General features: G+C 58.8%; 2 protein-coding genes across 2 annotated transcripts; both read right to left on the bottom strand.

Annotated features, from left to right (window-relative positions):
* Positions 1-1,207: 1,207 nt before the first annotated feature.
* Positions 1,208-5,505, bottom strand: LOC142819681 (uncharacterized). Its single transcript, XM_075908213.1, has 7 exons — positions 4,578-5,505; positions 4,289-4,413; positions 2,938-3,073; positions 2,795-2,849; positions 2,614-2,701; positions 2,141-2,290; positions 1,208-1,761 (listed from the first exon to the last, which is right to left on the bottom strand). The coding sequence occupies exons 1-7, from the start codon at positions 4,673-4,675 to the stop codon at positions 1,208-1,210; spliced, it is 1,206 nt and encodes a 401-aa protein (XP_075764328.1). The 5' UTR covers positions 4,676-5,505.
* Positions 5,506-6,822: 1,317 nt separating this feature from the next.
* LOC102452732 (phospholipase A2 inhibitor gamma subunit B-like) lies at positions 6,823-10,738 on the bottom strand. The gene is made up of 6 exons (XM_025183394.2): positions 10,574-10,738; positions 9,878-10,002; positions 9,282-9,398; positions 8,149-8,295; positions 7,675-7,815; positions 6,823-7,143 (listed from the first exon to the last, which is right to left on the bottom strand). The coding sequence occupies exons 2-6, from the start codon at positions 9,924-9,926 to the stop codon at positions 6,905-6,907; spliced, it is 693 nt and encodes a 230-aa protein (XP_025039179.2). The 5' UTR covers positions 9,927-10,002; positions 10,574-10,738; the 3' UTR covers positions 6,823-6,904.
* Between the last annotated feature and the right edge of the window lie 559 nt (positions 10,739-11,297).

Raw genomic sequence — 11,297 nt, 5'->3', positions numbered from 1 at the left:
AGGATCGGGTGGTGAGGGGCCCCAGAGAGCAGGAAGGTGAGTGGCAGTGGCCTTGTCTGCACCCCGGCAGGCAGCCCCAAGGGTTTGTCTGTGACACCCCCCCCCCCATCACAAGGGTACTTAACAAGGTTGGGAAACACTGCTGTATACAATCCCAGAGCCGGCAGGGCCTCGAGACGTCATCAAGTCCCATCCCGTGACGGCAGGACCAAGCCCCACCAAGACCATCGCTCACAGGTGAGTGTCCATCCTGCTCTACGGCATCTCCACGGTCGGGGACCCCAGAACCCCCCAGGCAACGTATCCCCGTGTTTCATCACCCTGACAGGCAGGACCTTTTTCCTAATGTCCAACCCGAACCTCACTCGCTGCAGTTCAAGCCCGTTGCCTCCTGACAGCCCCTCCCATGAGAATTCCAGCGCGATAAAGCCAATCCCAAATCCCTCGCTCTCTGGATGGTTTTATTCAGTGCAGCCGCCTCCAGGAGCAGTGACCCCACCCCGGGCACAGAAGTCCCATGTGAGGGCGGGCAGCTAGTGCTGGTCATAGGGGGACACCGGAGCGCGACGGTGCTTGGCCCGGAGTAGGGAACTCAGGACAGAAGCCACAGGAGGAGGCCAGCGAGGGCTGGGAGGAGCCTGGCTGGTCCTAGAGCCATGCCCGCACCACGGGAGGTCGTGGAGGCTGGGCTGGGGGGCGGAGTTGAGAGGGGCACGTCTGTTCCACCGGAGGCCGCTGTGCATTTGGCCGTGGTCAGAGTCACGTTGGATCCCAGAAATGTCCCCGAACCCACCTGGAACTGGGCACAGGCAGACTCAGAAGCGCAGCCCTTCATGTTGACTTGTAATTGGCTTTCACCTGCATGTGGGGGGAGAGCAGTAACTCAGTCCTCAGTCTGGACTGGGACACCCCAGCCCCACCCTCATCCTCCATCTCCCCATTGGTTCTGCTCCTTCCAGACTGCCTGGCCCACGATGGCCCCCCCGTCCCTTCCGCTCTGACACAGGCTCCCGCCGTGTCCATAATCAAGTCACTTGCAGTCCCGAGCTAGAGCCCACCACTGACGCTTGGATTGGATCAGGCTTGGATTCATCCCACCGCTCATCTGCAAAGCAGCAGCTCAGTGCTGGTGTCAGCAGTGGGATCATCAAGCAGGGTGGCCGGGTGGTGAGCTAAGTCACCAGGATCGGACTGCACCAAACTAGTTTCACATCACTGCTCCTTGCCTCAGTTTCCCCATCTTTAAAATGGGAAGGAAAATCCTTGTTTTGCCTCTTTTGGATGACTGTTGCTTTGGAAACGGGTCATATCTCATGAGGGGTCCTTCGTCACAGGAGGGCACCCCAATCTGGGTCAGTGCTCGGTCCAGGGCCTGGCACAGCAGGAGTTCCAGCACTAAGCCAGCTCCTCCCGCAAAGAGTTTACAGATGAAACTATAAACTAACAATGGATGGAGGAGAACTTGAGGCCCAGGGAGGGGAGCGGAGGGCAGCCCTGGAACAGAACCCAGGTGTCTCGAACTGCAGCTGGTATCTTCCCTCCCCCCAGCACCTAGCTTCTGCCCTTTGGTGACTAGAACAACACAGGACAAATAACCCCGACAAAGCAGACAGACATTACCCGTGTTGACGGTCCCAACAGCCTCGAGACATTGGGTCTCGGATCCGGTACAACTTACGATCTTCTCGCTGCACTGACCAGTGACCACAGAGAAGCAGGCTGGGCAGCGGCGGCCATTGGGTTCGGTGTCAGGCGGGGGCACTGGGAAGATGGGGCCAAACACACTCAGCTCATGGAACGAGCCCCAGAGGCCGTTGGTGCAGGGAGAGCAGCTGGGGGCTGCACCGCTCAGCCCCAGACCCCCTGCAGGGGGCGCTGCAGCTCCGGGGATGCCGGAGGCAGCTGGGGCAGGAGGGAGGTTTCCAGTAGGGATCCCTGGACTGGAGTGAGGTCAGCTGGGTTCACCCCTGGAGGGGACTGCAGCCCCCCCCCCCCAACCTCCACCCACCCAGGCGCTGAGTGTTATTCCATGGAGCGCCCCCTGGAGGGTGGGAGGACCAGGCTCAGGCAGGTAGGGGAGGGTCCAGGCATGGGGGATGCTCAGGGCCGGAGGAGGCACGGCAGAGAGGGGGAGATTTACGTGTGACATTGACTGTCCCGCAGGCGACTCCCGTGCAGCAGGCGACGCCCGTCCTTGTCATTTCCATCCCAAAATTCACAGAGATGGGGCCGGCTGTGCACTGGCTGGGCAACACGCAGCCCTTCAGGATGCCCTGGGACTTTATCCCCCCTGCTCAGGAGGAAAAGCCGGAGATTGATACCCCTTCCATGCGCACCCCGTTAACACCCCCTTCGTCTTCACAGTGACAACCCTGGGCTATTAGCGAGCCTGGAACTGCAGGGAAACTGAGGCACGGGACAGAGCAGTGACTCATCCTGCAAGGTTAGACTCATTGATTTCAGCCCCTGAGTCGGCATTTAGATCTGTCACCCGCCGCATCCCCACGGTCGCTTAATCCTGGAGCCCCCGAATCTCCTACCCGCAAGGCCCTTCCAGTGTGAAAATTTCCACCAGTGGCTACATGGAGGGGGGCAGGGCAGATGTGCCCCCACCTGCTGGGGTCTCCTTCGCGAGCGTTTTGTGCCAGACACCCGATTCCAGCGAGAGCTTCCCGGCCGCGGTGCCCAGCCAGAGCTCGTACTACAAACCCAACCTCTCGGTGGGGGGCGGGGCTTAGGCCACACCCTCCCCCTCGGCATTTCCTATTGGCTGGCCCAGGCGGCTCCCACCCACCGGGCTGGCTTTGGCCCATCCCCAGGGCGCCCCGGCTGGTTTGTCTCCTGGGCAGCTACAGGGGATGCTCCACCCAGCCAGCCCGCTCCGGCCCCAGGGAGGGGTAGAGCAGAGCCCAGGCACCCGGAGTCCCCCTCCGGCGCTAGGCCCCAGCCCACCTACCCAGCGTGACTTCGGAGAGGAAGATGCCGCAGGAGTCTTGCCCGGCGGGGCAGGGCTGCAGGCTGCCCGAGCAGTTCTGTCCTAGTGCAGAGCACACCTCGCACTGCAGGCCGGCCCCTGTGGATGGAGCGAGAAGAGGGCGGGGCTCAATTTGTGGGGAAACTGAGGCACGGGACAGGTCTGTGACCCATTGTCCTCCCCTACCCCCAGAGGAAGGTACGTGACACAAACCCCTCGGAGGCTGGAGGAGCAATTGGCACAAACCTCCTCTCTCCTTTAGCCTGCGTGAGGGGTGGGGGAGCCGCCTCTGTTCCTAAAAACACCTGGAAAGACTCAGGGGCCGGGGTGTGTTGGCGGGGCTGCCCCGAGGGAAGGAGCCAGAGAGCCCGGGCAGCTTGGAGAGGCAGCTGGGAAAGAAGTTTTCCGGTGAGTGAGAGTCAGTTTGGCCTGAGCTTTCGGTGTCGAGTTACCCAAGCGCTTTGTTTCTTCCGATTTGTCACCTGCTTTGCCTCCCTCTTCTTGCCTGTTCCCAGTCAGTCCTCCTGCTCGTACTGAGTACCATCGCTTGTGTTTCTATCACACCCAGTGTCAGGAGTTGTGACCTGGGGGCAACCAGTGTGCACATCCCCCTTAGCTAATCCTTCGGGGTGTGATCCCATTTGGGGAGGGGATCCCAGGAACCTGGGCCCCAAACTGCCCTCTCCTTGGACCTGAAGTGGTTCAGTGTCTGTGCTGCTTCTTGGGGGCCAGGGACCTCAGCTGGGAGAGACCCGGGAGCTGGCCCAGCAGGACCGGGCGGTGAAGAGCCCAGAGAGCGGGAAGGCGAGAGGCAGTGCCCTAGGGTCACCCCGAGGGGTCCTCTCTGACCACCCCCCAACACAGAAACAACGGCCCCTCATCCCCCAGTGGGAGCCCTGCCATGGAAACGCCGTTACCCTGCCGTAGAAACACCGTTACCCTGCCGTAGAAACGCCGTTACACCTGCCTGGAGCCTGCATCACTGAACCTGTTCCTGGTGTGACGGAAACTGGCTCCGTGCCAGAGACTCCAGGAAAATCCCCTCTCGGGAGTGTCCTTGGCTGCAGGCCAGCGCTGACAGGCGGGACCAGGACACATGTCCAGTGATGTGCAGTGTCAATCGCCTCCTGTTTCCACAGTTGTTCCCCTCGCTGCCAGAGACTGTGGGGCCCCCAGCCCTCTCCCCTCACCCACTGTCATTCGGATGTCCCCTGCCTCTGCTTGGCCACGTTAATGAGCAGAGACCCTGGCAGGCGGCTCGGAGCTGTGGGCGCATTGGCGAAGGTGGGAAATGGTGGGCCCAGCCCCACTCACCGGTGCCCAGCAGAGCAGCCAGGAGGCAGGCGGCCAGAGACACCGTCATGTTGCCGGGAGCAGGCGATCGGCGCTGGAGTCTCTGATGCAGCCCAGTCTGCAGCTGAGGGGTGATCCCAGAGGGGCTGCAAGGAGATCAGAGGAGGGGTGGCTCAGTCTCCATCCGGGGTGCTATCCCAAAGGGGCTGCAAGGAGATCAGACGGGGTCGGCACCACGTGGCCCATGGGGGTGGAACAGGAGTGAGGCCCAGTGCTCCAACGACCCGCAGACCCAAGGGCTGTCACTCACCAGCGGCTCTGAAGGAGACGTTTGCCGGGGGCGATGTCGGCCAAGTGGAGAAGCCGGACCCGTCGCTTGCGCCTCCCACTCGGAGCCGGCTGGTGCATGTCGCGCCGTCTGGCTTATATAGCCGGGCCTGGGACCCACGGTGATGCCAGGCAGCAGCTGTTCAAAGGTTCTTGCTTGATCAGATAACATCTGCCGATATCAGCTCCCCTCCCTGGCCCTGCCCATCCCTCGGCCCGGCACAATCCCAGCCTGTTCCCTCCTGCTGCTGAGAATGGGAAGAGGGAAACTGGTGGACCCAGCTTCCAGGAGCGTGACGAGGGGTCGCGGGTCACACAAGGGACAGGGCAGCCGTGCACCCAGGTTCAGTTTCAGGTGCGTAAGGGCAGGACTCTTGGTCCCCTCCTCACAGTCAGGAGGGAGCTGGATCAACTCAAGGAAACGGCCCCTGATGAAAGGCCTAGAAATCAGGGTGCGCGAGGGAAAACTGCAAACATTGCGTTGCTTCAGTCTGGGGAAGAGCAGACGGAGGGGACACAAGAGAGCGGCTTTCAACTCTCCAAAAGGACATCACGGCGAGGAGGGGAGGAAATTGTTCTCCTTGGCCTCCGAGGACAGGACAGGAAGCAATGGGCTTAAGCTGCAGCAAGGAAGGTTTAGGTCCCTTGCTCATCCCAAAAAAATTTCGGAAGAGCAGACACGTTCCCTGGATGTGGGAAAGTTTCTCTGGAATACGGCAGTGTAGACACAGGCTTGCTTGTTCTTTCTTTCTTTCTTTCTTTCTTTCTTTCTTTCTTTCTTTCTTTCTTTCTTTCTTTCTTTCTTTCTTTCTTTCTTTCTTTCTTTCTTTCTTTCTTTCTTTCTTTCTTCAATAACGCCCAAGATACTAGGTTCTAAAGAACCGGCCCAGAGCCCTTTTGGGGAAGGTCTGAGCGATACAACCTGGGAATGGGGCTCCTCCTTTGGGATGGGCAGAACCTGTTTGGATTCGGTGAGATCGGTTTTCATCACCTCCCACCTGTGGGAGGGGCGGAGCTGGTGCGGGGAGAAGTGAAGGGGAGGATCTGAGGGATTGCTTGCGGGACTCCTAGCTGGCCTGTGTGGGGTAACCAAGTGCTCTCTGTGGCTGGTTTGGTACCTGATACTGGGGACCCCCAGTCTTTGGCTGTTAGTAGCCCTGTCTCTAAGCAATTCACCGTGATTTGACCGTCTCAGTCAGGGCCCCAGAAACCTCCTTCCTTGCACCCCTGTAGGATCTTTCTAAGCCTGATCTTTGGGCATGGAACAGCTTCTGTGTGAAGGGAGACTAAAAAGATTAGGGCTGTTCAGCATGGCAAAGAGAGGACTAAGGAATGATGTGACAGATCGCTGGAAAATCACACAACAGGGTGGAGAATGTGACTAGAAAATCAATATTTTCCCCTATGCCAGCATGCCACGACCTGGCCTCTCCCCTTGAAATTGACAGGCAGCAGGTTTCACACAAACAAGAGGATGTACTTTTTTCTGCAATCTGAAGTTAATCTGTGGAACTCCTTGCCACTGGATGTGCAGCTGAGCACAAGATGAAAGGATCCAAAAAAGAGTTAGATCCATTCCTGGGCCACAAATAGCCAAGATGGTTGGGGACAAACCCCCATGTTTTGGGAGTCCCTAAATCTTTCTACCAGAAGCCAGGAGGGGACATCGGGGTGAGTCTGTCCTAAATTAATGTTCGCTGTGCACGGCCCCAAAGTTCTGGTTGGAGACAGGACACGGGACTAGCTGTGGACACTCTTAGGCTGTGTCTAGACTGGCCAGTTTTTTCCGGAAAATCAGCCACTTTTTCAGAAAAACTTGCCAGCTGTCTACACTGGCCGCTTGAATTTCCACAAAAGCACGGACTTCCTACTGTAAGAAATCAGTGCTTTTTGCAGAAATACTATGCTGCTCCCGTTGGGGCAAAAGTCCCTTTTGCGCAAAAGGGCCAGTGTAGACAGCTCAGATTTGTTTTCCGCAAAAAAGCCCCGATTACGAAAATGGCGATTGAGGCTTTTTTGTGCAAAAGCGCGTCTAGATTGGCCACAGACGCTTTTCCTCAAAAAGTGCTTCGAACTAGGTTGGCTAGTGTAGACATACCCTTACATTCTTACCTGGCTTCTTCATGGCCCGACCACAGGAATTAAATCCCCTACTCCCCATTGAAATCAATAAGTCAATCAATCAATAATTCAAAGAGTTTTCTCTCCAGGCTGTTTTATTCAGCACAGCGACATCACAGGACTTGACTCCATCCGGGAACTGAGGCCCCCTGGTGGGGAGAGCGGGTAAGACAGGCTGCGGGGTGCATTTCAGCACGGTGTCGCAGTTGGAAGAGGGGAGAGAAGATTCAGGAGGAGGCCGGCGAGGGCTGGCAGGAGGAACCCGGCTGGTCCCGGAGCCAGGCCCGCCACGCCTGAGGCTGCTGTGCATTTGGCTGTGGTCAGATTTGCACTGATTCCTGCGACGGTCGCTGGACCCACTTTTAACTGGGCGCAGACAGACTCAGAAGCGCAACCCTTCAGGATGGACTGCGTCAGATTTCCCACTGCTTGTTGGGGAGAAAGCAGGCAAAGGTCAGGGCAGCAGCTCCACTCCTTACCCTAGACCAGAACAGAATACCCCCCATCTGACTCAGCACCCCATCGAACTCCCCACAGCCTCCCTCTACCCCGATCCAGAGCCCACCAGCAACACCTTGATTGGATGTGGCCTGTATTAGCCTCACTGCTCATCTACAAACCAACAGCTCAATGCTGGTGGCAGTAGTGGGATTTCTAAGCAGGCTGGCTAGGTCCCAAGGCACCATCATGGGCCTCTGCAAAACTAGAGTCCATTCCTATCACACAGACCTGCTGTGTGACCTTGGACAAGTCATGGCACTACTCTGTGCCTCAGTTTACCTATCTTTTACATGGAAAGAACGACCCTTCTTTTCCCTGTTTAGATTGCAGGCTCTTAGCAGGCCAGGATGGGCTCTCACTAGGAATCCTTCAGCATCTGGCAGAAGAGGGGTTGAAAAGAAAAGAAAAAGAGAACCAGAAGCGCAGGGTGGGCCCCAGAAGAAATGAACTGAAGTTACCTGTCAGTATGGTCCCAGCAGCATTAATACATCGGGTCTCGGCTCCGCTACAGTAGATGATCTGCTCGGTGCAGTGATCAGTGTTGCTCACAAAGCATCCGCGGCAGCGCTGGCCATTGGGTTTGGCGTCAAACGTGGGCACTAGGAGCGGGGTGGGGGGGGGAGGCAAATGCAGTCAGCTCGGGGTGTCGGGGCAGGGAGAGCAGCTGGGGGCAGCACCGCTCATCCCCGGATCCCCCTGCAGGGGGCGCTGCAGCTCTGGGGCTGTGGGACGCAGCAGAGAGCGTTGGCTCCCACTCCTGCTGGGGTCTCATCTGGGGGCAGCCTAAAGCCCCACCCACAAACTCCACCCACCAGAGCTATTCTGGGGGGGAGGGGCCTGCAGGGCAGGAGGACTAGTTTGACGGTGTGTACCTGGGGTGGGAGCAGCAGGGGAGGTGGAGGGGAGGAGGAGATGGGGGGATGTTCGTGTACCAGAGGTGTTTCTGCAGGCGTCTCCCACGCAGCAGGCGACACTCACTCTTCTTGTCATTTGGTACCCAAAATCCACAGAGCCAGGGCCGGCTTTGCACTGGCTGGACGTCACGCAGCTCTTCAGGATGCTCTGGGACTTCACTTCCGCTGCGCCGGGGAGAAACGTGAGATTCATTCCTCTTCCGTCCCACTGGCAGCCTCTTCACAGCACAGCCCTGAGCCATTACCCATGGGGAAACTGAGGCACGGGGGGGGGGGACGTGACTGACCCAAGATCTCATAGTCCTAGGCAAAGCGATTTCAACACCTAAATCCAGCATTTAACTTCTCCAGCCCCCCCACTCCATGGCTGCCTGACCCTGGCGCCCCCAACTCTGCTGACCCGCGGCCCTTTCATTGCCAGAGTTTCTTACCAATGGATACGTGCAGGGCGGCTGAAATCTCAGCACCGGGAGTCCAGCTCAGCCCTTAGCCACGGTGGGACTCATAAACCAGGTGTTCCCTGCCTCATGTGTCCTGCCTCATCCAGGGGACGCCCTAGGACCCTGCCCACCGGCTCGCCCCTGCACAACGGGTGTACCCGAATTCCCACTTCATACTCAGGAGCCCAGTGGGTTGGATGCTCCCCATGGATGTGGGGGGGGGGACAGAGAGACCCACCCGGAGGCTGGGCACGACCATGGGAGGGGGGAGATCTGGGCGGAAGTCCCCAGCCTCATTTCAGCCAGTGGGGATTTGGGCCCCCCCGGCCCAGTTGGGGGTCTCAGGGAAACCCCTCAGCCACAGCCATCCCCTGCCGGGAAGGGCTGGCCTGGTCCATGCACCGGACTCCTGGGGAGGGGCAACTGTCCATGGATCCCGTCCAGAGCTGGGCGCCTCCATGAAGCCAAAAGGGGCCAAACTCCGGGGGAGGGGCGGGGCTTAGGCCACACCCTCTCCTCGGCATTTCCTATTGGCTGGTTTTGGCCCATCCCATGCTCAGTGGCCCCCAGGGCTGGCTTGTCACCTGGATGGATTCCCGAGGCAGCTACCGGGGATGCATCCACCCACCCGGCTCCCGGCCCCAGGGGTGGGGTAGAGCAAAGCCCAGGTATCCCGGCTCCCCCTCCGGCGCCAGCCCCCAGCCCACCTACCCAGCGTGACTTCGGTGAGGAAGATGCCGCAGGAGTCTTGCCCGGCGGGGCAGGTCTGCAGGCTGCCCGAGCAGTTATGTCCTTCTGCGGCGCACACCTCGCACTGCAGGCCGGCCCCTGGGGACGGAGAGAGAAGAGGACGGGGCTCGATTTGTCCCTTCCTTGCCCCCTTCATGCTCTCCTAAGTTGACCTGGCCCCAGCTTCAGATCTGGCCCCACTGGCCCCCAGGGAGCAATGGCCCCTCGTCCCGCAACAGGAGCCGGGCTGCAGAGTCGCCGTTACAATTGGCTGGAACCCGTGTGGCTGCACCTGTTCCTCGTGTTACGGAAACTGGTTCTGTGCCAGAGCCGAGAGACCAGGCGAGAGACCAGGACAGGTTTCCAGTGATTTACAGGGTCACTTGTCTCCCATGTCCATGGTTGTTCCCTCACTGCCACGGGGACTGTACGGCCCCCAGCCCTCTCCCCTCGCCCTCTGTCACCTGGACACCCCCCGCCACCGCTCGGCTCCATTAACGAGCAGGGCCCCCGGCAGACTGCTCGGCGCTGTGGGCACGTTGGCAAAGGTGGGAAATGGGGGACCCAGCCCCACTCACCGGTGCCCAGCAGAGCAGCGAGGAGGCAGACAGCCAGAGACACCGTCATGGTGCTGGGAGCAGGTGATCGGCGCTGGGGTCGCCGGTACGGCCCAGTCTCCGGCCGGGGGGCGATCCCAGATGGGCTGCAAGGAGATCAGAGGAGGGACAGCTCATGCGCCATGTGGAACTGGAGCCGTTTGCCACAGCTCTGGGGCAGCCGCACCCCGGACCACTCCAAGGCTCGTACATTTGTGGCACCCCCCGGATCAGTCAGAGAGCAACCTGGCATGCTCCGGCTGGAAGGCTGCAGTGGACGGTGACTGGTTGTGGGACTCCAGAACCATCAGACACAACAACACACCAGAGACACAAACAAAGCCGGCTGCTCCCAAGAGCAGTGAGAAGCAACTCAGCCCACCTTGTTCCGCGCTGGTTCTGTCCAGACTCTTGGTTCTCTCCCCAGCTCTGGGAGTGGCGTGGGGTCTAGTGTGCCTGGGCGTTGGGAGACCTAGATTCTAGGAGAGTCATGCCTAGTGGTTAGAGTGTGTGTGTGTGTGTGTGTTGGAGGGAGGGGGGTTCCGGTGCCTTGTTCCAGTCCCTGCTCCAAGAAGGAAGCACTATATGGGGTTAGGGGTCAGGATTCCATCCTTGGCTTCGGAAGGGCAGCGGGGCCCAGTGGTCCAAGCACCAACAGACCCGAGGGCTGTCACTTACCAACGGCTCCGCAGAGAGACGTGTGCCGGGGGTGACGTCAGGGGCTACGTCGGCCAAGTGGAGAAGCTGGGCCCGTCGCTCGCGCGTTCCGATCGGAGCAGGCCCGTCTGTGTCGTGCCGTCTCGTTTTTATAGACGGGCTCGGGTGCCCACTGTGATGCAAGACAAGCCCTATTCAGATGTTCCTGCTTTATCAGGCGAGCGTGTGCTTTTCTACTCCCCTCGCTGGCCCTGCCCATCCCTCGGACGTCAGTGCACAATGAAAAACTATTCGCTCTTTCTGCCAGGGAATTGGATTAGAGGAATGAATCGAACCAGCTGCCTTGTGGTTGCAAACGGGTCACAGAAGGACAGGGCAGCCGGATGCCTGGGTTCTGATTCGGGTGCGTAAGGGCAAGGTCCTCTCCTTGGAATGCCCCATTTCAGGAAGGCTCCGGATCAATTCAAGACAGTCCAAAGAAGAACAACAAACATGATGAAAGGTCGAGAAAACATGGCATCTGGTTGTTACAGGAAGAAGAATGGGGAATTATTCTCCTTGGCCTTTGAGGATAGAACAAGCAATGGGCTTAAACTGCAGCAAGGGAGGTTTAGGTTGGACATTAGGAAAAACTTCTTAATTGTCAGGATGCTCAAACACTGGAATAAGTTCCTGGAAGGGTTGTGGAATCTCCATCTCTGGAGATATTGAAGAGCAGGTTAGATAAATGTCAATCAGGGATGGT

This window comes from Pelodiscus sinensis, chromosome 24 (genome assembly GCF_049634645.1).
Source record: "Pelodiscus sinensis isolate JC-2024 chromosome 24, ASM4963464v1, whole genome shotgun sequence".
Taxonomy (NCBI): domain Eukaryota; kingdom Metazoa; phylum Chordata; order Testudines; family Trionychidae; genus Pelodiscus; species Pelodiscus sinensis.
Note: the sequence above shows the minus strand (reverse complement) of the source record. Positions and strands in the feature narration are given on the sequence as shown.

What these genes read in the sequence shown, in the direction of transcription:
- LOC142819681 (XM_075908213.1), bottom strand. Translation starts at nt 4,675, where the DNA reads ATGCACCAGCCGGCTCCGAGTGGGAGGCGCAAGCGACGGGTCCGGCTT. An exon ending in GGTAGGTGGGCTGGGGCCTA is followed by an intron (nt 2,850 to 2,937) that starts GCGCCGGAGGGG and finishes CATCCCCTGTAG; the next exon opens with CTGCCCAGGAGACAAACCAG. An exon ending in GATGGGCCAAAGCCAGCCCG is followed by an intron (nt 2,702 to 2,794) that starts GTGGGTGGGAGC and finishes TTGGGTTTGTAG; the next exon opens with TACGAGCTCTGGCTGGGCAC.
- LOC102452732 (XM_025183394.2), bottom strand. Translation starts at nt 9,926, where the DNA reads ATGACGGTGTCTCTGGCTGTCTGCCTCCTCGCTGCTCTGCTGGGCACC. An exon ending in CCTCACCGAAGTCACGCTGG is followed by an intron (nt 8,296 to 9,281) that starts GTAGGTGGGCTG and finishes TCCCCGGCGCAG; the next exon opens with CGGAAGTGAAGTCCCAGAGC. An exon ending in TGCTGGGACCATACTGACAG is followed by an intron (nt 7,144 to 7,674) that starts GTAACTTCAGTT and finishes CTCCCCAACAAG; the next exon opens with CAGTGGGAAATCTGACGCAG.